Genomic DNA, 25,499 nt, shown 5'->3' with positions numbered 1-25,499 from the left:
CATGACACAGGTGAAACACGAGCCAATCAAAAAATAAATAAAAATAAAAGAGGAAGTGGACACAAACACAAGAACAGACACTTGACAGAATGTCACAGACATGGTATACTATAACGTGTCCCAATAAACTATATGTTGTTTTCAGCCATTTTTATTAACATGCTATTTTAGGCCTAATATGTCCTTCTTTTTAACATGCTATGTTATGATGTGTCCCTAAAGGCTATAGTATGTTGTTTTCAGCTGTTTTTGGAACATGTCAAAATTTGGCATTTTGGACATACTATACTATATCATTTTCAGCCATTTTTACAACATGCTATATTGTGACGTTTTTGAAATCTTTTTCGACATTATATACTATGATGTGTAACTATAAGCTATAGTGAATAATTTCCAGCCATTTTTTCAACATTTCACAATTTGACGTGCTAAATTCAGAAGTTTTTGGCCTTTGTATACTATGACAGGTCTTTATCATATGTTGTTTTGAGGAATTTTTTGGACATATCAAATACATGCTTCATCGTGACTTAGTTGGCCTTTTTTTCCACTTTGTACACTATGACGCGTCTCTACAAGCTATAATATGCGGTTTTCAGCAATTTTTAAGACGGGGCAATATTTGACATTTTTCTACATACTATACTATAGCATTTTTAGCCATTTTTTGACATGCTAAATTATGAAGTTTTGGGACTTTTTGGGCCTCTATTCCTACTTTGTACACTATGACACGTCTCTACAAGCCATATTATGTGGTTTTCAGCCGTTTTTACGACGGGTCAAAATTTGATATTTTTCGACATACTATACTATGGCATTTGTGGCCATTTTTTTGACATGCTAAATTATGAACTTTTGACACTTTTTGGGCCTCTATTCCCACTTTGTACACTATGACGCGTCTCTACAAGCCATAATATGTGGGTTTCAGCCATTTGTAAGACGGGTCAAAATTTGACATTTTTCGACATACTATACTATCGCGTTTTATGGCCATTTTTTTTGACAAGCTAAATCATGCAGTTTTGAGACTTTTTGGGCCTCTATTCCCACTTTGTACACTACGACGCATCTCTACAAGCCATAATATGTGGTTTTCAGCCATTTTTACGACGGGTGAGAATTTGACATTTTTCCACATACTATACTATGGTGTTTTTGGCCATTTTTTCGTATGCGAAATTATGAAGTTTTGGTACTTTTTGGGCCTCCATTCCTACTTTATACACTATGATGTGTCTCTACAAGCCATAATATGTGGTTTTCAGCCATTTTTAAGATGGGTCAAAATATGACATTTTTCGACATACTATACTATGGCGTTTTTGGCCATTTTTTTGACATGCTAAATTATAAACTTTTGAGACTTTTTGGGCCTCTATTCCCACTTTGTACACTATGACGCCTCTCTACAAGCCATAATATGTGGTTTTCAGCCATTCTTAAGACGGGTCAAAATCTTACATTTTTCGACATACTATACTATGGCGTTTTTGGCCATTTTTTTGACATGCTAAATTATGAAGTTTTGGGACTTTTTTGGCCTCTATTCCTACTTTGTACACTATTACGCGTCTCTACAAGCCATAATATGTGGTTTTCAGCCATTTTTAAGACGGGTCAAAATATGCTATTTTTCCACATACTATACTATGGCATTTGTTGCCATTTTTTTTGACATGCTAAATTATGCAGTTTTGGTACTTTGTGGGCCTCCATTCCTACTTTATACACTATGATGTGTCTCTACAAGCCATAATATGTGGTTTTCAGCCATTTTTAAGATGGGTCAAAATATGACATTTTTCCTCATACTATACTATGGCGTTTTTGGCCATTTTTTTGACATGCCATATTATGAAGTTTTTGACCTTTTTTGGACTCTATTCCCACATTGTACACTATTACGCGTCTCTACAAGCCATAATATGTGGTTTTCAGCCATTTTTACGACGGGTCAAAATATGCCATTTTTGACATACTATACTTTGGCATTTGTGGCCATTTTTTTTTAAATGCTAAATTATGAAGTTTTTGGACTTTTTGGGCCTCTATTCCCACTTTGTGCACTATGACGCGTCTCTACAAGCCATAATATGTGGGTTTCAGCCAGTTTTAAGACGGGTCAAAATATGACATTTTTCGACATACTATACTATGGCGTTTGTGGCCATTTTTTTGACATGCTAAATTATGTAGTTTTTGACCTTTTTTGGACTCTATTCCCACTTTGTACACTATGACGCAGCTCTACAAGCTATAATATGCGGTTTTCAGCCATTTTTACGACGGGTGAGAATATGCCATTTTTCGACATACTATACTATGGCATTTGTGGCCATTTTTTTTTGACATGCTAAATTATGAAGTTTTGAGACTTTTTGGGCCTCTATTCCCACTTTGTACACTATGACGCATCTCAACAAGCCATAATATGTGGTTTTCAGCCATTTTTAAGATGGGTCAAAATATGACATTTTTCATCATACTATACTATGGCAGTTTTTGGCCATTTTTTTGACATGCTAAATTATGAAGTTTTGAGACTTTTTGGGCCTCTATTCCCACTTTGTACACTATTACGTGTCTCAACAAGCCATAATATGTGGTTTTCAGCCATTTTTAAGTCGGGTCAAGATATGCCATTTTTCAACATACTATACTATGGCATTTGTGGCCATTTTTTTTGACATGCTAAATTATGAACTTTTGGTACCTTTTGGCCCTCTATTCCCGCTTTGTACACTATGACGCATCTCTACAAGCTATAATGTGTGGTTTTCAGCCAGTTTCATGACGGGTCAAAATTTGAAATTTTTCGACATACTATACTATGGCGTTTTTGGCCATTTTTTTTGACATGCTAAATTATGAAGTTTTGGTACTTTTTGGGCCTCTATTCCCACTTTGTACACTATGACGCATCTCTACAAGCTATAATATGTAGTTTTCAGCCATTTTTACGACGGGTGAGAATATGCCATTTTTCGACATACTATACTATGGCATTTGTGGCCATTTTTTTTGACATGCTACATTATGAAGTTTTGGGACTTTTTGGGCCTCTATTCCCACTTGGTACACTATGACGCGTCTCTACAATCCATAATAGGTGGGTTTCAGCCATTTTTACGCCGGGTCAAAATATGAAATTTTTCGACATACTATACTATGGCGTTTTTGGCCATTTTTTTTTGACATGCTAAATTATGAACTTTTGAGACTTTTTGGGCCTCTATTCCCACTTTGTACACTATTACGCGTCTCTACAAGCCATAATATGTGGGTTTCAACCATTTTTAAGAAGGGTCAAAATATGCCATTTTTCGACATACTATACTATGGCATTTGTTGCCATTTTTTTTGACATGCTAAATTATGCAGTTTTGGTACGTTTTGGGCCTCTATTCCTACTTTGTACACTATGACGCGTCTCTACAAGCCATAATATGTGGTTTTCAACCATTTGTAAGTCGGGTCAAGGTATGCCATTTTTCGACATACTATACTATGGCATTTGTGGCCATTTTTTTTTAAATGCTAAATTATGAACTTTTGAGACTTTTTGGGCCTCTATTCCCACTTTGTACACCGTGACGCATCTCAACAAGCCATAATACGTGGGTTTCAACGATTTTTAAGACTGGTCAAAATATGACATTTTTCGACATACTATATGGCGTTTTGTGGCCATTTTTTTGACATGCTAAATTATGAAGTTTTGAGACTTTTTGGGCCTCTATTCCCACTTTGTACACTATGACGCGTCTCTACAAGCTATAATATGTGGGTTTCAGCCATTTTTTAGACAGGTCAAAATTTGACATTTTTCGACATACTATACTATGGCGTTTGTGGCCATTTTTTTGACATGCTAAATTATGAAGTTTTGGGACTTTTTGGGCCTCTATTCCACTTTGTACACTATGACGCATCTCTACAAGCCATAATATGTGGTTTTCAGCCATTTTTATAAGACGGGTCAAAATTTGACATTTTTCGACATACTATACTATGGCGTTTTTGGCCATTTTTTTGACATGCTAAATTATGAAGTTTTGACACTTTTTGGGCCTCTATTCCCTACTTTGTACACTATGACGCGTCTCTACAAGCCATAATATGTGGTTTTCAGCCATTTTTTAAGACGGGTCAAAATTTGACATTTTTCGACATACTATACTATGGCGTTTTTGGCCATTTTTTTGACATGCTAAATTATGAAGTTTTGAGACTTTTTGGCCTCTATTCCCTACTTTGTACACTATGACGCGTCTCTACAAGCATAATATGTGGTTTTCAGCCATTTTTACAACGGGTCAAAATATGCCATTTTTCGACATACTATACTATGGCGTTTTTGGCCATTTTTTTTGACATGCTAAATTATGAAGTTTTGAGACTTTTTTTGGGCCTCTATTCCACTTTGTACACTATGACGCATCTCTACAAGCCATAATATGTGGGTTTTCAGCCATTTTTAAGACGGGTCAAAATTTGACATTTTTCGACATACTATACTATGGCGTTTTTGGCCATTTTTTTTGACATGCTAAATTATGAAGTTTTGAGACACTTTTTGGGCCTCTATTCTTACTTTGTACACTATGAAGCGTCTCTACAAGCCATAATATGTGGTTTTCAGCCATTTTTAAGACGGGTCAAAATACATTTTTCGACATACTATACTATGGCGTTTTTGGCCATTTTTTTGACATGCTAAATTATGAAGTTTTGAGACTTTTTGGGCCTCTATTCCTACTTTGTACACAATGACGCATCTCTCTACAAGCTATAATATGTGGTTTTCAGCCATTTTTACGACGGGTCAAAATTTTGACATTTTTCGACATACTATACTATGGCGTTTTGTGGCCATTTTTTTGACATGCTAAATTATGAATTTTGAGACTTTTTGGCCTCTATTCCTACTTTGTACACTATGACGCGTCTCTACAAGCCATAATATGTGGTTTTCAGCCATTCTTAAGACGGGTCAAAATATTCCATTTTCGACATACTATACTATGGCATTTGTGGCCATTTTTTGACATGCTAAATTATGAAGTTTTGGGACTTTTTGGGCCTCTATTCCCACTTTGTACACTATGATGCGTCTCTACGAGCCATAATATGTGGGTTTCAGCCATTTTAACGACACGGTCAAAATTTGACATTTTTCGACATACTATACTATGGCGTTTTTGGCCCTTTTCTACATACTATACTATTGTATTTTCAACAAGTTTTTTGGACATGCTTAATTATGGCCTGTTTGGCCTTTTTTTCACATTGTATACTGTGACACATCTCCACAAGTCATAACATGGCTTTAACAGTATTTCTTTGGACATGTGAAGATATTGCATTTTTCAACATACTATACTATTGTATTTTCAACAAGTTTTTTGGACATGCTTAATTATGGCCTGTTTGGCCTTTTTTTCACATTGTATACTGTGACACATCTCCACAAGTCATAACATGGCTTTAACAGTATTTCTTTGGACATGTGAAGATATTGCATTTTTCAACATACTATACTGTGGCGTTTTAGGCCATTTGTTGACAATCATGAAGTTTTTGGCCTTTTGTTTGATATTGTATACTGTGACGCATCTCCACAAGCTAGGTTATGTTGTTTTTAGCCATTTTTTAACATATCAAAATTCTATATGTTTTGACATACTATACCATGGCGTTTTAAATTTTTTTGACATGCTAAATTCTGACTTTTTTCGCCTTTAACCTTTCCCGGGCCATTTTTTCGACAAGGTATTTCATGAAGTTTTTGGCCTTTTGTTTGACATTGTATCTTATGATGCATCTCTACAAGTCTTAATATGTCTTTTTTAGCCATTTTTTCAACATGTCAAAATGTGACATTTTTTGACATACTGCTGAATACATGCTGAATTCCACTTTTTCCACTTTGTATACTATGACGTGTCTTAACAAGCTGTAAGCTGTTTTGTGAACATGTGAAAATGTCATAAAAATGACTGTAAACAACATAGTATAGCTTGTGGAGATGCATCATAGTGTGAAAAGTGGAAATAGGGGCCAAAAAAGTCGAAAAAATTTATAGTTCCGCATGTGTAAAAAATAGCTAATATTTAATAGTTAATAAAGATAATTTAGCATGTCAAAGAAATGGCCAAAAACGCCATTGTAAAGTATGTGAGTGTGTGTGTGTAATTTTGACCCATCGTAAAAATGGCTGAAAACCACATATTATGGTTTGTAGAGAAGCGTTGTAGTGTACAAAGTGGTTATAGACTCCAAAAAAGTCCAAAAACTTCATAATTTCACATATAAAAATGGCCAAAAACGCCATAGTATAGTATGTCAAAAAATGTCAAATTTTGACCCGTCGTAAAAATGGCTGAAAACCACATATTATGGCTTGTAGAGATGCATCATAGTGTACAAAGTAGGAATAGAGGCCCAAAAATTACCAAAACTTCATAATTAAGCATGTCAGAAAAATGGCCAAAAATGCCATAGTATAGTATGACAAAAAATGTCATATTTTGACCAAAACCAAACATTATAACTTGTAGAGATGCGTCATAGTGTACAAAGTGGGAATAAAGGCCAAAAACGTCCCACAACTTCATAATTTAGCATGTCAAAAAATGGCCTAAAACACCATAGTATAGTATGTCGAAAAATGTCAAATTTTGACCCATCGTGAAAATGGCTAAAAACCACATATTATGGCTTGAAGAAACACGCTATAGTGTACAATGTGGGAATAGAAACCAAAAAAGTCCAAAAACTTCATAATTTAGCATGTCAAAAAAATGGCCAATAAGGCCATACTATACTATGTCGAAAAATGTCAAATTTTGACTCGTCGCATAAATGGCTGAAAACCACATATTATGGCTTGTAGAGATGTATCAAAGGGTACAAAGTAGGAATAGAGGCCCAAAAAGTCTCAAAACTTCCTAAGTTAGCATGTCAAAAAAATGGCCAAAAACGCCATAGTATAGTATACATACATACAAGTAAGTATGTATATAAGTATATATACATACATATAAGTATGACTTTTTTATGCTATTTTGTACGACATGCTATACAATGACTTTTTTTTTTTGCAAGATTTTTGTTGTCATACTATACTATGACATTTTAATGCTATATTCGACGCCAGCCTTTCCTACGACTTCTTTTGTGCTGTTTTGGACAAAATACTATACTATGACTTCTTTTTTGTTATTTTGTACAACATACTATAGTACTTTCTGTGGGTTTTTTGGACAACATACCACAACTTTTTTTGCTATTTTGGATGACATAGTACACTATGACTTTTTTGTGCTATTATGGCCAACATACTATTGTGGAGTTTTCTGTGCTAATTTGGACAATATACTATCATTTTATTTTTTTGTTAGGTTGTACGACATACAGTAGTAACCTATAACTTTTTTGTGCTATTTTAGACAACATACTATGGTACCACCTTGTTGTGCTACTTTGAAGGGCATACTGTGGTATGACTTTTTTTATGCTATTTTGAACGACACACTACAGTATGACTTCTTTGTGCCATTTTGGATGACATATATTATTTTGAATTTTTTTGTGATCTTTTGGACGACACACTGTAGTATGATCTTTTTTTCTAATGTGGATGACATACTATGGCATGACTTTCTTGTGCTATTTTGGATGACATGCTATACAATGACTTTTTTATGCTATTTTGGACATCATACTGTTGTATGACCTTTTTTGCTACTTTGGACGACAAAGTTCACTCTGACTTTTTTGTGCTATTTTGGACGACGTGCTATCGTTTTACTTTTTCATTTTGTTTTAGACAACATAGCATTCTGTTTCTTTTTTCATTGCATTTTTGAACACTTACTTTGATTTTTCTGTGTTAATTCGGATGATGCGCTATAGTATGACTTTTTCAGTGCATTTTTGATGACATGAATAGTGTGACTTTTTAAAAAAACAAAACTGGACCACATCCAATACTACTGTTAAATTGTATTTTGACATCATGCTATATTATCACCTTTTTATATTGTATTTTTGGACTATTTACTACACCATGACTTTTTGTACCAAAGTTGATGACATACAGTACTATGAATTTTTCATTTGCTATTTTGAACAACATGCTATACTCAGATTTTTTTAACGACGACTTAGTGTAGTTTGACTTTTTTGATCATATAATAGATTTTGGACAACATACTTTTCAATACTACAACGTTTTAATACTATTTTTGACAGCATACCGATATACGGCTATTTTGCTATTGTAACATATGCTGTAACACATTTTTTTGTTCCTTTTTGGAGATCATGCCATAGCATCACTTTTTATGCTATTTTAGACAACATACTTTACAATGACTTTTTCATATTTCGGATGACATACTATACTACTTTTAATGCTATTTTGGATGACATGGTATTGTGTGACTTTTTTAGGATATTTTGGACAACAATCTCTACCATGACTTTTTTTTGCTAGATGACATGATGCACCATGACTTTTAATACTTCTCATGAGTACAAACTGTAGCATAAATTTTCTATACATACTATACTTTGACTTTTGTCTAATATTTTGGACAACATATCTTACTACTACTTTTAATACTATTTGTTACAACTTATTGTATTATGACTTTTTTATGCTTTTTTGGATGACAGACTATGTTTTGATCATTTTCTGACCTTCTTTAGGCAGAGCTAACTCAGACATTTTTTGTAAACTTTTATGACTAGGTATTTTTAATGACTTTTTTGACATGTTATACCATTACGTTTTCTGTTTTTTTTTCGTGACATACTATACTTTGACTTTTCTTTTTTTTTTTTAAACTTTTATGCCATACAATACTATAGATTTTTTTTACTTTTATGAAATACTATTCAGTGGCTTTGGGTTTGTTTTTTGAAAGTTTTTATGATATTTCATACAAAGAACCTTTTTCAAAAATGTTTGACAAATTAAAGGCTTACTAAGACTCATTTTGTATTTTACTTTTTAATACACTTTTAGTTGAAATGACTATCCTCTGACATTTTAATGAGACACTATATTTAAATATTTACTACATACTACACTCTGCTGCTCTATTTTAGTGAAGTCATCCATACTGTACTATCGCTTTTTTAGCAGGGCACAGTTTGTTGCAGTAACAGAAAAGGGCATTAACTGTCAGCTATGTGAAGATTTTTAATTGTAGGGGGAATGTTTAAAATCAAATGCTTGTATTTCATGCCACTTTAAAGGGCTGCATAAAATGTTTCTTAGGGCCACCATTGGTCCGCTGGCCGCCATTTCAGAAGCTATAATCTAAATTTTTCTTGAGTGCATGAGTGTGTGCACGAAGGGAGGAGTGTTTTCCAATGAGTATCTGGATGTATGAGTCAGTGACACACACATTCACGCGCAGGTGGAGCTCTGGGGCCCAGGACGACAGGCTGGATGTCTCGACAAGTGTTTTCCCACACCCTCGGGACACGGGGAGTCTTTGGGGGTGGGTGGGTGGGGGGGATTTTATTTTTATTTTGAGTGTTTAATGTATTAAAAGGGGCCAGGGTAATGAATTATAATCTTTAATGCAGAAACCGATCGATACCACCAAGAGAATAAATCAGCTTTTACTGAGAGCGTCAAAGCCCCTTAATACACTACGGGAGAGAAAGGGAGTGCATACGGGAGGAGGGAGGGAGGGGAGCAGCAGGGACAAACTGTTAGGAGAGGAAGAGTGATCCTGAACCAAGAGAGAGAGAGGAGGATGATGAAATAGGAGAGAGGGGGGATGTGGGGATGTGGGGTAAGGATGGAGGGCTGGATGGAGGCAGAGGGAGGGGACTTATAGATGAACAGACTCACATTTGGGATAACCTCATTGAGTAAAAGCCCGGTGAAAGCATGGAGATTTTGACAGTTTTGTGAGGAGACGAGGTTGCAGGGTCAGCCGGTGTGCGCACACACTCCACTTACTTGTTATTTTTTCACCTAGTTGTATTGTGTTCCCTCTCAATGATCCCCTCCCTGACTTCTGCTGCCTGGAGCAAAATATAATTAATTGAATTACACCACCACTTCTCGATCAAAGATCACCTCACTGCTCTCTTGTCTCGGTGCCTGCCCAACCGGGCGCCTCTGCAGGGAGAAAATGCCTAACAACAATCTATGAATTACAACTTTTTATTAACCCAAAGTGAAGTTTGGGTAGTGTGCACTGATTCTTAATCAGCCGGACTGCAGAAACGAGCCGCAGAAGAGTCAGAAAACAGCTTGATTTGGATTCAGTTGATAGTTGCACAGATTCATCTCAGAAGCAAGCGCCAGGACTAAACAAAAATCTAACGCGCCTCTTAGTATTTAGGATGCCTAGCCGGTTCAGTTAGCGGACCAAGTGGTTTAAGTGAGGTTTTTAGTCGCTGAAGGCTCTTTAGAAAGACAGTCATTAAAATTTGATAGCTCAGGCAAGGGCTGTAGGTAAACGGGTGGCGGGTGAGATGAAGAAAGATATTCGTGGGCTTCAGGGGTGGGGAAAGTCTTCCAGTTTAGAAAAAAGAAACAGAGACGTTCTCTGAAAAAGGAAAAAAAGATGGAAATCTTCGGAGCGAGAGGAGGACTTTACAATAGGAGGAAGCCCAAACATTGAAAAGGAGGGTTGAAAAAGTGATGTTTGCTGATAGTGTTACACCCCTTAGGTGCTCAATAATTAAGCAGCTGAGCAGACTCCTGAGATCCCACCGTGATGTCAACTGAGGCAACCATCCATCATTCATCCCTTTGGGAATCACGGGTGCCACTTAATCACTCATTTTGTGCCAAGACTTCTCTCTCACTACTTTTTTTCCCTCTAAGGCTTTTTGTGACTGATTTTGCACTGTGCTGTTTTTTTATGCTTTCAGGGACAAAGCCTGCCTTTAAAAAAAAATTATACTGGTTCATTTTAGTGAGAGATCCTGCTGAATAAACAAGGGTCAAATTGCAAACATATCCTGTTTTTTATTCATCCTCCTTTTGAAGTGCCCGTCTTAAAGAATTTCTTGATAGTGCACACAGTTTTAGAAATGACAAAAAAACAACCTGAGCGCTCTCGCTGCGTGCATAACCACAAGGCTCCCCCGTCGAGAATTTAAAGCCTTACCCTTCACTTTTTGTCGGTGGGCACTGTCTGTCTGTGTGCCTGAAAGCGTGTGATTGTTGCATTGCACTCATAATAAGCCTCTGAGTGACTGGCAGAACCAATATCTTGCTATCGCTTTGCCCTGCGCTTACTCAGGCGGCTCGGTGTGTGCAGCCCCCGTCATGCATCTCAATTCCACAAACACAATGTTCGGAGCCGAGAGAAGGGGCCTGCTTTTTGATTAATGTCACCATGACAACTACATAATTCATGAATTGTATTAGCGACCCATTTGTCATTTGCAAATCATAATTCAGGATGTGCGTTTGGGGGAGAGCTGGCTCGAGAGAACGAGATCTGGCCTGCCATTATCCGTAGTGTTGTCTTTGGCACTCACACACACTCGAAAACATCGCCAATACCGGAAATGCTGACGTATCTTTATCCTAATCTGGGAGGCTGGAGCTGTTTTGAAGCTGCCTGTCCTAAACGAGGGCCCTTTAAGCTTCACAATGAACTCTCAGGTCTGTTCATTTGTAAAACGGCATGCTAATTCCCTCCTCTGCATCTGTCTGTCTGTCCGTCCGTTGGCAGAGGCCTGGCCGGCTCTACACTGACACCATTTGGTACGACGGTGAAAGGAGTTAAAGAGGATTCTCATTAAAGCACTAGTGCAGATCATTTGCTATTAGATCAATGACTGGATTTACACAGGAACCCTAAAATGAAATGGGATTTTGAGCCATATGTGAGCCAGATGGCGGGGTTTCTCCGTGTTTATCCCGCTGTGCACGGATCAGATCTGGGGGTTACAAGGAGATTTACCGTTAGATTTATGTATTTATTTTGCTTCCTGCATAAATCCAACCCTCAGAGCAGTGCCTCAAGCTGGACCGCAGATAACTTAATCATTTTTTCTTTACTTAATCTTAAACACATTTTTTATTACGAGTGTCAATTCCAGTGATCTTTATGCTTTCAGTTCACCTTGTCTCAGCGCTAATATTCAACATTTTATGAGTAACAGCTTCTCCTTTTTACCTTGAAGCATATCTTACAAAATATGTGATCAGCTCTTAAAAGTGGTACTTTTTTGACTTTGAGTGAGCCAACTTAGAGAAGAGGCGATCAGAGGGAACAGCAGGAACACGGAACATTTTTAGTTAATCCTATAAAGGTTTATGGAAGACGAGATGAAGCACTTTGAGCGCTCAACTTTAATGCTTAAGTGAAAATTTGCATATGAGGGCTTTTACTTGTACCAGATCAGCTCCACTTGGGTATTTCTAACACCTCTGAACTACACAGATGTAACATTTGCTATATGGTCTCCCTACTTTGATATTCTTGATGTCTTCGCTAAGCATCTGTATTTGACTGATCCCATACACACTGCAGAGCTGCTGTCTGGGTCTCAGCAATTTACACAGTGTTTGTAGAGTATGAAGCTTGAAAACCAACAAAATAAAGTAAAAGGTTAATAATATAGAAAAAACATCAGTCAGGATCTTCTCATTATAGGGAGGCACACTAGAGATTTCGTCTAACTTCCGGTTTAACGCTACACTAACTTAAATGATTTCTTTTTGTGGCTAGTTTCGATTTTCAAGATGTTATTGGACCAAATAGACAAATCCCAATAGTGAAGCAAGTCATTTTACAGGGGTTGTGATGCTTAAACAAATGTAGCCACTGATTTATAGATGCCTCATTCGCCATGTAAGTCAAGGGGAAAAAAAGTCTTTTTGGGCTGCAGGGCATCACATGACGCTGCAGTTACACTGTTTGGTCGTTACCAACATTGGCTTTAAAGCTCGGCACACTTCCTGTGGCTCTGGTATTAACCAATACTACAACAGAATGAAATTTGTGTGTTTCTGTAATAATAATTTAAATGTAAATATTGTAAAATAGCAAAAACAACAGTCAACCTTCTTTATCTTTGGTATCAAGTATTTTCAAGTCAAAAGACGCAAGTTATTGATTGAAAATCTATGTTTAGTTAGTCAAGTCTTTTTTGATTTTGTCGAGTCTAAAGGCTGTGACACACCAAGTCATCATCACAGAACTAGCGGCAATGAAAGCCCCTCGCTAAGTTGCCCTCACGCTGCCGTGTCTTGGCCAAAAAGTTGCACAAGAGCACAGCAAACCGACAGCCAACAAGCACGTACTTTCTGTTCGTGTGTGAGACTGCGAGAGGAAATACCCCTTCACACCAGCAGACAGTGGTCGGCGCTAATAGTCATTCAAAATAGGAAACTGGAACTGCATCTTTACGCTTGTTAGCACATTAACGTCACAACCCAATGTTGAAAGAAAAGAGCATATATACTGTTGGCTAGTGTACAACAACACAAACCATCAGGAAATGTTTCTGTTCAGAGCTCAATGGTTAAAGAAAAACAATCTTAACTCATACAACAAGTTTGTTTCAATCACTCACTCCTAATTTTAGCCCTTTGTTAGGAGTGAGTGATTAATGTCACCTCCATTTCTCTTCTCGTGGCTGAGCTTAATGGGCATTTAGAGAGATTTCATTCACAGATGGGCTCCATGGCCGATTCAACATGCTGTATCAGCAGAAAAAAAGACAGTCGACAAGGGCCAACGTGGGCCGACAGCCGATCATTGGCTTGGTGTGTCACGGCCTTAAAATGACCGAATTTGTGAATCAAGTCCGCTTTAAAGTCCAAGTCTTGAGTCCACACCTCTGGCCTTCTCCACAGGAAATAGGCGATTTATTCCTTCACAACTGGGAATCATTGTCAAAAGGATTTATTCATTCATGTATTCAAAAATACTAGGAAGATCTCATATTTAAAGAAGTCATCCATCAAAAACTGGCTAGACAGTTTGCCAGGAGCACATAATAAAAAAAAGTTGTTGTTTTCTCTTTTTTTAATTGAGAGTCGACTTCTGTCTCAGGTTTTTGCGGTGTCATTACTGGATTGTTGATTATCTGAAAAGGAAGAGAAGATCACATCTAATAGGCACATGCATGTTTAATTAAAAAGAAAATTAGCTGTATTCTGAGTGCAGATATTATTGCTACTCTGGGCAATTTCAATTTACAGTCTAATTTCCATTTAGCTTGACATTAAATGTGTTACCCTAAGACCTTTCACCATGCTGAGCACATGGCATACACACACAAACACTTTTAAAACGATCCATCTGAACAAGTCATTTATTTATACATTTTTAATAATCTACATTTTTCATATTCTCACTTGTTTTGCAGTTTTCATAAAAAAAAACAGATAAAATGACTTGTTAGGATGGACATTTTTGTACAGACACAGACACACATCCTCCTCATTTCACTTTCTCCACCTCACCTCTGCCTTCATCCTCCTCGACACTCTCCTGACTGCTCAACGGTGCGTCTGCTGCCTGGGGTGTGTTTGTTTCGCCTCTCTGTCCCTCCCAGAGGACAGTGGGGGTGTGCGGGTTGGAGCGCAGCCGCAGGCGGGGCGGTGTTTTGTGATCACCAGGACTGAAGGATTGGGAGACTCCAGAGCCTCCTTTGGCCAACCCGAGCCCCCAGCCGTGACGGGATCCCAGTTTACGACGGCCCCCGGAGCCGGAGCGCATGGCCGGAGTCCCAGGAGCTGAGATGTCAAGCTCTGCCTGGGATGGAGCTTTTCTCATGGGAGAAGGAGAGACTGGAGCACTGCGGGGGTCTGAAACAAGATGAATTCAAGTTTATTACTACTTAATTCCCTTGTTTATATGAATTTCATGATAGTATGGATATCCGTGCAACTCTCTTGACACTAGTAAATCAATGTACAACGCCCACAGCATGCTGATTTTCAACATTTGTCTTTCACTGTGTCCTACCATGTGAGACATTTACTGCACAGTTCAGAAGGTCCATAACTTTTATTCCAATGCAAATGCATCTTTGGGACTCTGACAATGGCAGCTGCAAAAATAACTTAAGGAATTATGGTGGTGGAACTGATCTGTCATTAATAACATTCAACCCCCAAAAATTTCTCTTAACGGTCATGCATCTTTGCTAACCGTCAGTTTGTGAATGTGTCAGTGAGAAGCACTGTGAAGCACTTTGTTCTGCTGAAGTAGAAAAGCTCTGTAAAGTAAGTACTTCACCTGTTTTTTCAAAGCCCCTTTTTAACAATTATAAGCAGTATATAAACAATTACAAGCACATGCTTTGTAAAGTACACTCATTTAGTTTAGTTAAGCAAATGTGTTTATATTTATCCATGCATTTGGAAAACTGCAATTCCTTGTGGGATGCATCAAACAGTAATTATAATTCCCGAAACAATGTGTAAGTGAAAGCAGTGCTCTGTTGATTTAATTTTGGGTAAACTGTTTGGGTATTATATTATTTTTATATTTTGTGCTTTCAAGAAAATTCACTGTGAATAAGAACCAGTCTTATTTTGATGCAAAGATTTGTACAGGAAGTGAAAGCTGAGCTCTGTTGTGACGGCATAACAAAACTATTTTGTCCCTAAAAACAAAGAATAATCGAGACCTCAATATTGATCAAATAATATAATGTTGGCCATAGTCATGCAGCTCTACACTGTACAGATCTATTTGAAATGTAGCAACCTCACCTTCACAACTGTCTTCTTTTTATACAATAAGGCATTTCAAATGACAATTATAATCCATATGTTCAAAAATGATAAAAATGATATTTAAAATGGGTCTACAACACAGTTAGTTAAATTCATTATGAGTGTGCTCAAATTGTAATTCAAGTATATTAAAACACCTAAATAATAAAATACATTTTTCCAGAACATTTAAAACCACAGTTAACTAAAGAGCTTAACATGGGGAGAAGCTTGACCTTTATATTCAAAAAGGCAATCCTAACTTATTTAACAGCAGATTATATCAAATTCAAATAATTTAAATTATTCATACATTCTGACTTTGTTTAATTAGATGAAGAATTGCTGTGGCAGGACTCGCCATGTCTCAGTCTGTCCAGAGAGGTATAACACCAGCTGTAGCTGAGCTGAGACCAGCAGTTAAGGTCAAGTTAACCTGCAGCAAAGTGGATTAGTTTCAGGGTTAAATGTTTGTGTTGTGGAAAATGTCACCTCAGACACAGAAGAGAGGAAGGAGGGGAGTTTGTGGAAAATGTCTTGACTGGCCGAGACAATCTCTTTTTAAAATACATCTAATTTATTAACAGCAATTTAACTGGGATTTTATTTATTTTTTTAACATATATTCAGTGTTTGCTACATGCACCATCTTTAAAATACGTAAAGTCAAATTCATCCGGAAGACATTTTCTGTTAGTTCCACTAACACCCACCAATATCTGGCTTTTGTATTTAATCAAAAGGTTACAATCAGCATTCACTCTGACAAATGACTCTTCAACTGGCAGTGATGGAAATATAATATATTCTAGCCTCTTTGCTGACACAATGAAATGAAGGACCGCCACAAAAACCCGCTATCTGTCACACCAGCCCTGCCCCGTAACCTGTCGTCGTCACCTCTCTGTGTCCCGTCACTGGGGCCCAACCAGAAGTTTCCTGCCCGAAAGACAATGTAGTTCTTTTTTTCCTTTTTCTTTTTCTTTTCTTCTCTCTTCTTTTCTTTTTTATTTTCTGCTCTTTTCTGTCTCTCTCTTCTTTTTTCGTTATCTCCCCTCTACGTCACCAACATGGGCACTTTCACACACGCACACACACACACACCTAATGGAATTAGAACCACAAAATTTGAGTCACACATTACTTCTCCTACCTTTGATGTTGTTGCTTTTGGTTTATTTTCTTGTTGGGTTTTTTGTTTTTTTTAGGTTTTTTCTTGTTGTTTTTTTGTTTATTTGTCGTCTCTGTTTTTGGTCTAGTGCCCCCCATTGTCTTGTGCTGTCATATGTTTCTTCTTCCTGACCACTTGTATTGCACGTTAAAAAAAAACAAAACAAAAAAACCCTCTATCTACACCCAAGCAGCACTCGAACATTGTTGAAAATTTAGTTTGCACAGGGTTTTAAAGAGTCTGAATGAGTAACAGATATAATAAAGAACTAACCACCGTAGCATTTTCACTGGCCTCCATACTGCTTTCTACTGTTTACTTGTTTTATCTTGGCCTGTCCGTGACATCAAGCATGACATGCTAAATAAAAAAACAAACAGAAAAGCATATTCATCTGCTGCATAGCCGTGGCCATGAGAAAGCAGTTCATTGCCTATTTTAAATGGGTTTTTCTGCATTTAAAAACCTGCATACACAAGCTAATTTTGGCGAAAAAAGGGTATTGGAGTGCAGCTGAGATATCAAGTCTCTCTCTCTGGGAAAAAGGCTCAATAAAAACCACCAGTTCTCTTGTTGAGGAAGAGAAAGAGCCAGGCCTCCCAGTGTTGGTCCTGACACATAGTTTAAGAAAGCAGGGTTTAAAGGCAGATAATAGAAAACACAATGCCAGGAAAAATAAAATTAAATGGGACAATAACAGTAAGTCACAAATAGAGGGAAAAAAAATCATAAATGTGGGTTTAGGCTTAAATCTTGGCTTTGAAAATGTCTGCAGAGAGATCTTTTTTCCTCTTTCAGCCAGTAAAATGCATTCCACAGTCAAGGTGCATAAAAAGAGGATGAAGCCTTGCGAATCTTTTCCTTTCAACATGTGGTTAGCAGAGAAAGCCGGTCTCAGTAAGTCTTGGCACTCTACAGAGAGAGATCTAAGGAGAAGAGAGTGGTATCAATGCCGACCACACTTGGTAGTCATGAGATGATTTGTATGCATGCCTGTAGCCTCGCTTGATGGGGTGAGCATGTGAGCATATCTTTGTGAAAACCAGTCTGCTGGTGTTTGTGTGAAAGAAAGAGACGTAGTGTGCTGGGCGGTGTGTCTGTGTGGTCTCACCAGGGTGAGGTGTGTGCGCGTCTGATGTAAATTCAGTGCTGTCGGCCAGGTTTTCCACGCTGCCTGCGGCGGTGAAGAGGGCACGTCCCTCTTTTCCTACTCCCCGGGGTTTGATTAGCTTCTTCATCCTGTCTGCAATCCAGTTAGATTTCCTGCGAGGACACAGAGGACAGGGACCATTTACAAAGAGGGATGAGCTCGAAAAGAGTGTGTGTGTTTGTGTGTATGTGCAGTAGGAGGATGCCAAGTCTAACAAGGGCTGCATGTTTTCAAAATGAAAAAAAAACAATGTTCCAGAAGGTGCCAACTGTCATCTATTGTGCTAAAGAAAGCACTTTGTAACATGACGTCGAGAAAATCTTTTTGGAAATGCTATAATTAAAATGTCATTTCCATATTAATTTGTAACACAAGGGACGAAACTGCACTTCTGTGACAGTTTGGCAATTTGTACACAACAATACTAATTATAAGATTTTCATTTATCGCGCAAATCGCTCGCCAGCTCTCCAATGAAAGACAGGTAGACTTCCTGTAAATAAACAGAGTGCTGCAGGGATGACAGGTTTTTTTTTGAGGCCACCCTGATTTCATTGGATTTTGATTAATGCAGAAAATAAGCTTAGATTATGATACTTATAGTTTTGTTCAGCATGATGGTCTTCACAAATGAACACCACTTTTAGCATTTTTAAGGCGCAAGTGCTTCTGTTGTACATTACTTTGTCCTGTCTGCAAATACTTATGTCTTGTTGACTATAACTGCTTTTTTGCTAGTGCTTATATCTTGTGCATAATTGTTCTTTTCCTCCTTATTTTTATATCTTGTACATACTGTGTCTGTTAGTTTATGTTCTGTCAAGTAGAATTGTCTTCTTCAAGTGTTTATGTATTATTCTAACCATTTGGCTTATTTTTACATTCATGTTTTGATCCATGCTTTTAATTGTTTACATGCTTTTACGTCTTTGTGCTTTAGTGGCTGTCTTAACACCTGGCCCAAGGACAACTGTTATAAAAATAGCCTTTGGCTAACACTGGCACATTTATAGCAATTTTTTTTTTTTTTTTTATGTGCACCTTCCCTGTAAAAATAAAATAATAATAAATTAATAAATGCAATCGCCAGAGGTAAAATGCTAAAGTTAGGCTATAAACAATCTACAATATTAAAGCTCTGCAGTCAGTCCTGTTTGTGAAACATATCTGTTAGCACCTTGTAAGACATGTTGACTCACTCTGGGGTTAAAGAAGGGTTTCTTATATTCTGTCCACACCTGACTTAGTGGACAAATCAAAACAATTTTACAATATAATGCAATAAAAATTACACAGCATAGTTAATGAAACTCCTCTTTGACGTAAAAACTAAACATGAACAAGATCTGAAAAGCATAAAATTGGTTGTATTCCAGTTTTTGACTAAAGACTAGGGATGCATGATCCTAGATTTTTTGCCGATACCTGATATGCCGATATACAACAACTAATAACTAATACCAATCTATCAATATATCCACTATTTCCCCACCTAATTTTAGTAGTCATCAAGTCTCTTCTGTAGTGGAATTAACATCATATCATGCATACTCTTATTGTGAAGGCCCACCAGCAGATGGGGACATGAAATACTATGTTTTACAGTATATGTAATATTCATTCAGTGTGCAAAATAAGAAAAACACTTCAACTTATGACTGAATTGTTCACTTTGTTAAAAAATAAATAAAATATGTTGGCCGATTCCAATATTTCATTTTACAACTAGTATCTGCCAATATAGATGACGTGCTGATTTCAACATGTATTTCTCCTGAAAACATAATTTCATATTATCAGTATGTGCCTTGCACATACTCCCTGAACTGTCCACTTTCAAAAATGTTTTGTATCCATTCATGTTTTAATGTCTATTGTTGTATTTCTGCACTTCTTCTGTGTGAAAGACAGACTGCCTTCTGCAGTGACACTGTACTGAGACGCACATACATGGTTAATTGATAAATGGGTGTATAGTATAATTGTATACAGTACTTGGCTTTGCTGGCTGAAGGTTGCATGCTGGGCTCGAGGACTCTATACTGATCCATAATCTTCTCCACCAATTTCTGCTTCTCCCGACGGAGCTCGCTCAGCTTCTCCCTGAAGGAAAACACAAGAACAAAGCAGCTGAGTGGGAAGGTCTGTTCGATTCATTTCATGCATTTATTATCAGTGCGGGTAGATGGGATTAGATGGAAGTGTGTAACGTGGCTGATAGTGTATGAATCAGCCTGTGCCTGTAAACCCACTACTGAGAAGCCTACTGTGCTGTTTGAACTGGATTCTTATTAAACGAGCTGATCAGAAAAGAGACTGCATGTGTGGATGTTAACGTTCATGTGCTGGTGAGCAGAGGGCTCCGGGTTCGAGCTGCGGTGTGTGGACAAACATAAAGCAGGACACTGATGAAAAATAACCTGCATGCTGCATGAAAGATGGCTCAAAATAAAAATACTGCACACAAAGTTGTATGAGCTGACCACGACACGCAGCTGTGAGCCAAAAAGATCTGGAAGGTTATTAGAGATGAGCAACAGTCAGTATCGAGGTCTGTGTACATTTTTAGCTGCGTGGCTCCAGGCATGGCCATGTCTGTTGGTCACTCAGTCCACCACCATGGTTCAGACTGAAATATCTCGACAACTATTGGATAACTACTCAGATGTTATGTGCCCATTGCAATTTGGATCCATGTCTGTCCAGACTCATATGTAGCCATTACAGTTGACAATGCTTGCGACAGCTGTGGCTCAGGAAGTAGAGCGGGTAGTCTACTAATTGGAGGGCTGGCAGTTCGATCCTTGGCTCCTCCGGTCAACATATCAAAGTATCCTTGGGCAAAATACTAAATCCCCAATTGCTCCTGATGGTTGATCCATTGTGAATGTTTTAAAACAGAATAGCAGGTGGCATCCTGTACTGTGGCCTCGGTCGCCTCGGTCACCAGCACTGTGAGTGGTCAAAACACAGAAAAAGAGCCACACAAGTGAAGGTCCGTGTACATTTCCAGGTCCAAATACGGATGTTGCTGCAGAGGAGCTAAATATTCTTAAATGTGGACGCTTCATACGCATCTTCCCCCAGCAGCAGAGAAGATCTATCCAATCAGCAGTTTCAAAGAGGACACACATAATTTGGGTCACTAATTCAGTATCTGACCAAATGTCTTCCCTTCTGTTCCTGAGTTATGATGTTAAGTAATTTGAAGAAATTTCCTCAAAGTGTTCTTCAGATATTTACGACATCTATTGCAAGTCTGTCTATCCTGGAAGAGGGATCCCTCCTCAGCAGCTCTTCCTGAGGTTTCTTCCATTTTTTCCCCTCGTTACAGGGTTTTTTTGGGAGAGTTTTTCCTTAGGCGATGTGAGGGTCTAACGAAAGAGGGATGTCTTATTCTGTAAAGCCCTCTGTTTTGTGATAATGGGCTTTATAAATAAAATTGAATTAAACTGAACAAGAATGAGTAAGACAAGGTTAAAGTGATCTTGTTTTTTGACCTATGACCACTAAAATCTAATCACTTTGTACTTGAGTCCAAGTTGATGTTTGTTCTAAATTTGAAGAAATTCCCTTTAGGCGTTCTTGAGATATCACGTTCACGACATAAACATAATGTCTCTGGTCCTGGCTATTACCAGACACATAAAAAATCACCACCCATGCAGTTGTTATGGATATTGACTAAAGCAGATTTTTGTTCCAGGCTGTAACCATGTTTTTTTGTGCTGTAAAGTTGATTATTTTAACGGTCTGTGGAGACTGACGCTGTCTTGGAGCCGGCCTCAAGTGGTCATTCAATTTAACTGCAGTTTTAGAGCTGCAGAGATTTTTTTTTTGTTAGTCTGAAACATTAGCGTGACACCAATCGTATGTCAACCGGATAATATTTACGCAAAAATATTAAAGTATGGATCACTGGACACTACACCGGCATGAATATCAAATAATGCAGTGTGGTAGATAATAACAATCACAACGGACAGCAACCAAGTCAACTCAGTATTGTCAGTATCATTTCAGTTTAAGTCTAAGTCTAAGGTTTCACTTGGACATATTAAAAACTGTCACACACTGTTATAGCGTACTCAAGAGCACGCTATTATGGAATTTCAGACACAACCTTTGTCTTTTTTTTATATTTCTCATATGTGAGTGAAGCCATTTGGATGTTCTCCAATGTAATAATGTGGCCGTTGGCTCAGTTTATTTTTGTGTCTTTCACACATGCTCTGTATTATCTCTTCAAAAATCTTCAGTGTGTGTCTCCACTACAAACCAAGGCATCAAGCTGGCAGGAGATCAGTATCAAATTTATTAAATATGTTTAGAGTTTGATGAAGCACTATTGAAGGCCAGTTCAGTTCATTTTCTGAAAGCTTATGAGGCCTCCTTGCATGTTTGCTCTCTGAATTCACAACATTTCCCGCAACATTAAGTTTGGGGGGTAAAGTCATGGTATCATTTGCTCTCCGTCACTCACACAAGAAGTGCTTTTGTAAATCAATCTAAACTGTCTTATGCACTTTCCAAGGTCTTAAATATATTTTGCCAGACACTTCTTCAATGAAAATAAAGAGATGAGACTGACTGAAAGGCTGGAGGTCCAGATGTCTGTGAAGTGCCTCTTTAAATCTGCTTTCACTGAAGACAGTGTTATGTTGATAGACAGTTTATCTTAAAGGCATACTTAGAACTACATATATTTTTTTTTTAAATCTTAGCCGGACTTGATATGTGATATTTGGTGCAGTTTTGTAGTTGGCCTGTTTACTCACACATCTAACAGACTAATATGAAGCGTGATCACTGGACTGTTTCATATCTTTTTATCATTAACTTTTCTTTGCTTTTTGTTCCATCCAAAAAAAACCCAGAGAAAAAGCCGGATATGACTCAGTTTGCCTTCACCTCATACTTTAATGCCTGATTTTCTGAGCAAGAGAAACTACCATCCACACTCCTTTCACCCTATTTGGACTCGTATCCTGGAGTTAGTTTGGATTACACTCTCACTCCTAATGAAGCCTACCACAGTTTACTTGGATCAGGACCGAGACCTGCATTTCCTGCTCAGATGAGCCGAGCCGCAGGCATAAAACACCCCAGTTTAAATAAACTGCTCTAAATATGCACTGCACGCCTTAGGTTGAGCTTCAGACCTTGGGATGATAATACCTAAACCAACAATTCAGAGGGAAAAGGACTCATCGGGGAATCTGGTGAGGTTTCAGCTGCTGGAACAAACATGAAACCTTTTCTGTACTCAGATGTAGTTTCAAGAGCCCTACTGTTTTTTTAGTACCATTGTTCTGCATAATCATTAATGACTTCAAAACAGCCCTTTATTCAAATAATATCTGCAGTAAGAGTTGATAGAGTGATACTGGTTCAGGTCAGGATTTGGTGTGAACTCAAATAAAACTGTCAGAATACAGTTACATCAGATGTGCTTGATATCAGTGAGACCTTAACAATCAGCTTCTAATTTCAGTAGTCTGTCACCATAACATGTATTCACGTCCTTTTAACAATGATGTGTACTGAAGAACAATTTGCATTTCATAGCACATCCCTAGTCAGCAGTTTTGTGCCTGTTAGGTAGCACACAATTTTGTTTTTAATCTGTTTATAATATCTAAAAAATGCAATATTCAATATTCTTATGAGGATGTGTAATCCTGAACTGTTCTAAGTAAAGTTAAAAAAAAACAATGATCTGACAGACACTAAAACTCTCTGAAGCATCAACACATTGAGTCTATGAGGCCAGTGGGAACCTGCAGGCGGAGCCAATAACGGGAGAAACACAACTGCACATATTCAAAGGGCCAAATATCCTGGAACTAAACCCAGAAGCATAAAATCTTGGTGTTCAGTATCTATATATTATATTCTATTGCCAAAAAATGTATCATAATGCCCATGTCTTTCCCCCTTGACATAACAGGATTAGGGCAGTATCATGGTATTGCAGTATTCCATTTTTAACATCTAACTTGGTGAATTAAGAATTTATTTCAACAAAACCGGAGAGTTTGAATGAAGTGTTTTATGATGAGTTATCGAGGCAATTCAGTCTCGTCAGTCTTCTGTGACCAAGAGAAAGTGGGATTCAAAAGGTCTCCAGTTATGGAAGGAAAATGGGTGAGAATATTTCTTTTGTTAACATATTGTGGTTTTCTATTGTGGGTTTTATTAGTCTGAAAAAGCTGAAAGTAAGTAGTGCACTCACCATCAGGGGGTTGGGTTGAAGAAGAAGTTGAAGGTGTAAAATATTATATACCACCCAAGCCTGAAAGGATATTTTTAAAAAAGAAAAAAAAGCACCTATTGCTACTTTTGATCAAAAACTCCACAGGGTGCCTTTAAAATTTAGCACCCTACCTTACCCTAAATTATTGTTAACTAGCTTTAAAAATCAGATAAAAACATATTTTTCCTATTGTGTGTCAATCACATATTAGCACAACATACAATGCCTGTTTCTTCCAGTGATTCAAAGAATTTAAACCATGCTACAGTATAAATATAAAAGTTCTTAGTAGTCAAACCCAAGATCCTTTTATCTTGAATACTTCAATGCCCTGCTTATCCAATTATCCCAGCATGCACTGGAAATTTTCTTTATTTGTCATTCAGTGTAATTTCTTTCTTTTTTTTATGATATAATTGCACTGATATGGACCAAAGATTAAATTACATTTCTGTGGGTTTAAACAATACATGGCTATTAAACATGCACTGGTCATAAAGACCCACCAGTGTTACAGGTGTAAGAGGCTGCAGGCCTCACATGGCAAGATCAGTTTTTGAAAACGATCTTTTCAAGAAGAAAGGCTTAAAATTAAGCTACAAAATGATGTAATTTTCAAGAATACGGCTCATTAAACTTAAAGGGTGAAGCCAGCTCTGCATGCTCGCTGTTAGCTCTGAATTAATCTCTTACCAGTCTATTAGTCATTTAAAATGACAACTGCTGAGGGCTGTTTGACTGTGAAATTGTTGTCTTGCAGTCTCAAACCTTTACATAAGTGCTCTTATGTCCTGGATATGAATATTGAGGCTGTTTCCACCTACAAGGGTTAGAAATGTTCATAATTTACTTTAGTTTACTCTAGCACACATTACATAAAGCTGAATTTGAACAATAATAATGTTAAAGGGATGGTTCACATTTTTGGGGGATTTTTTGAGTTACTTATCCATGATCAGTTTATTACATGCAGTGGAGAAGTCTGATGAAAAGGTAAAGCGGTGAAAACACTCAATAAAACGTATACTTAAACTGATTGATTGATTTCTTTTTCAGGTGGGACTTTCTTAGGGAGCTAATATATATTTAGTTGCTGCCCTCTTCACAGCAGCACTTCACTTAGCTTCCACATTTGACTCCAGTCTGCTTCTCCAAACTGGGGGCGTACCAGCTGACTTCTACTGTGTAA

At 37.5% G+C, this 25,499-nt stretch overlaps 1 protein-coding gene across 1 annotated transcript in view; it reads right to left on the bottom strand.

The window, feature by feature from the left end:
* Positions 1-13,894: 13,894 nt before the first annotated feature.
* ccdc88b (coiled-coil domain containing 88B) overlaps positions 13,895-25,499 on the bottom strand; it is a 64,301-nt gene continuing 52,696 nt past the window's right edge. The window contains exons 25-28 of the mRNA XM_042492797.1: positions 20,050-20,157; positions 18,016-18,167; positions 14,474-14,818; positions 13,895-14,094 (exon numbers count right to left, since the gene is read on the bottom strand). Of these exons, the coding sequence (XP_042348731.1) occupies positions 14,057-14,094; positions 14,474-14,818; positions 18,016-18,167; positions 20,050-20,157 (643 nt within the window). The 3' untranslated portion in view covers positions 13,895-14,056. The remainder of the gene's footprint in view (positions 14,095-14,473; positions 14,819-18,015; positions 18,168-20,049; positions 20,158-25,499) is intronic.

This window comes from Plectropomus leopardus, chromosome 9 (assembly GCF_008729295.1).
Source record: "Plectropomus leopardus isolate mb chromosome 9, YSFRI_Pleo_2.0, whole genome shotgun sequence".
NCBI lineage: Eukaryota > Metazoa > Chordata > Actinopteri > Perciformes > Serranidae > Plectropomus > Plectropomus leopardus.
The sequence above is the reverse complement of the archived record's forward strand: the minus strand, read 5'-3'. Positions and strand labels throughout refer to the sequence as shown.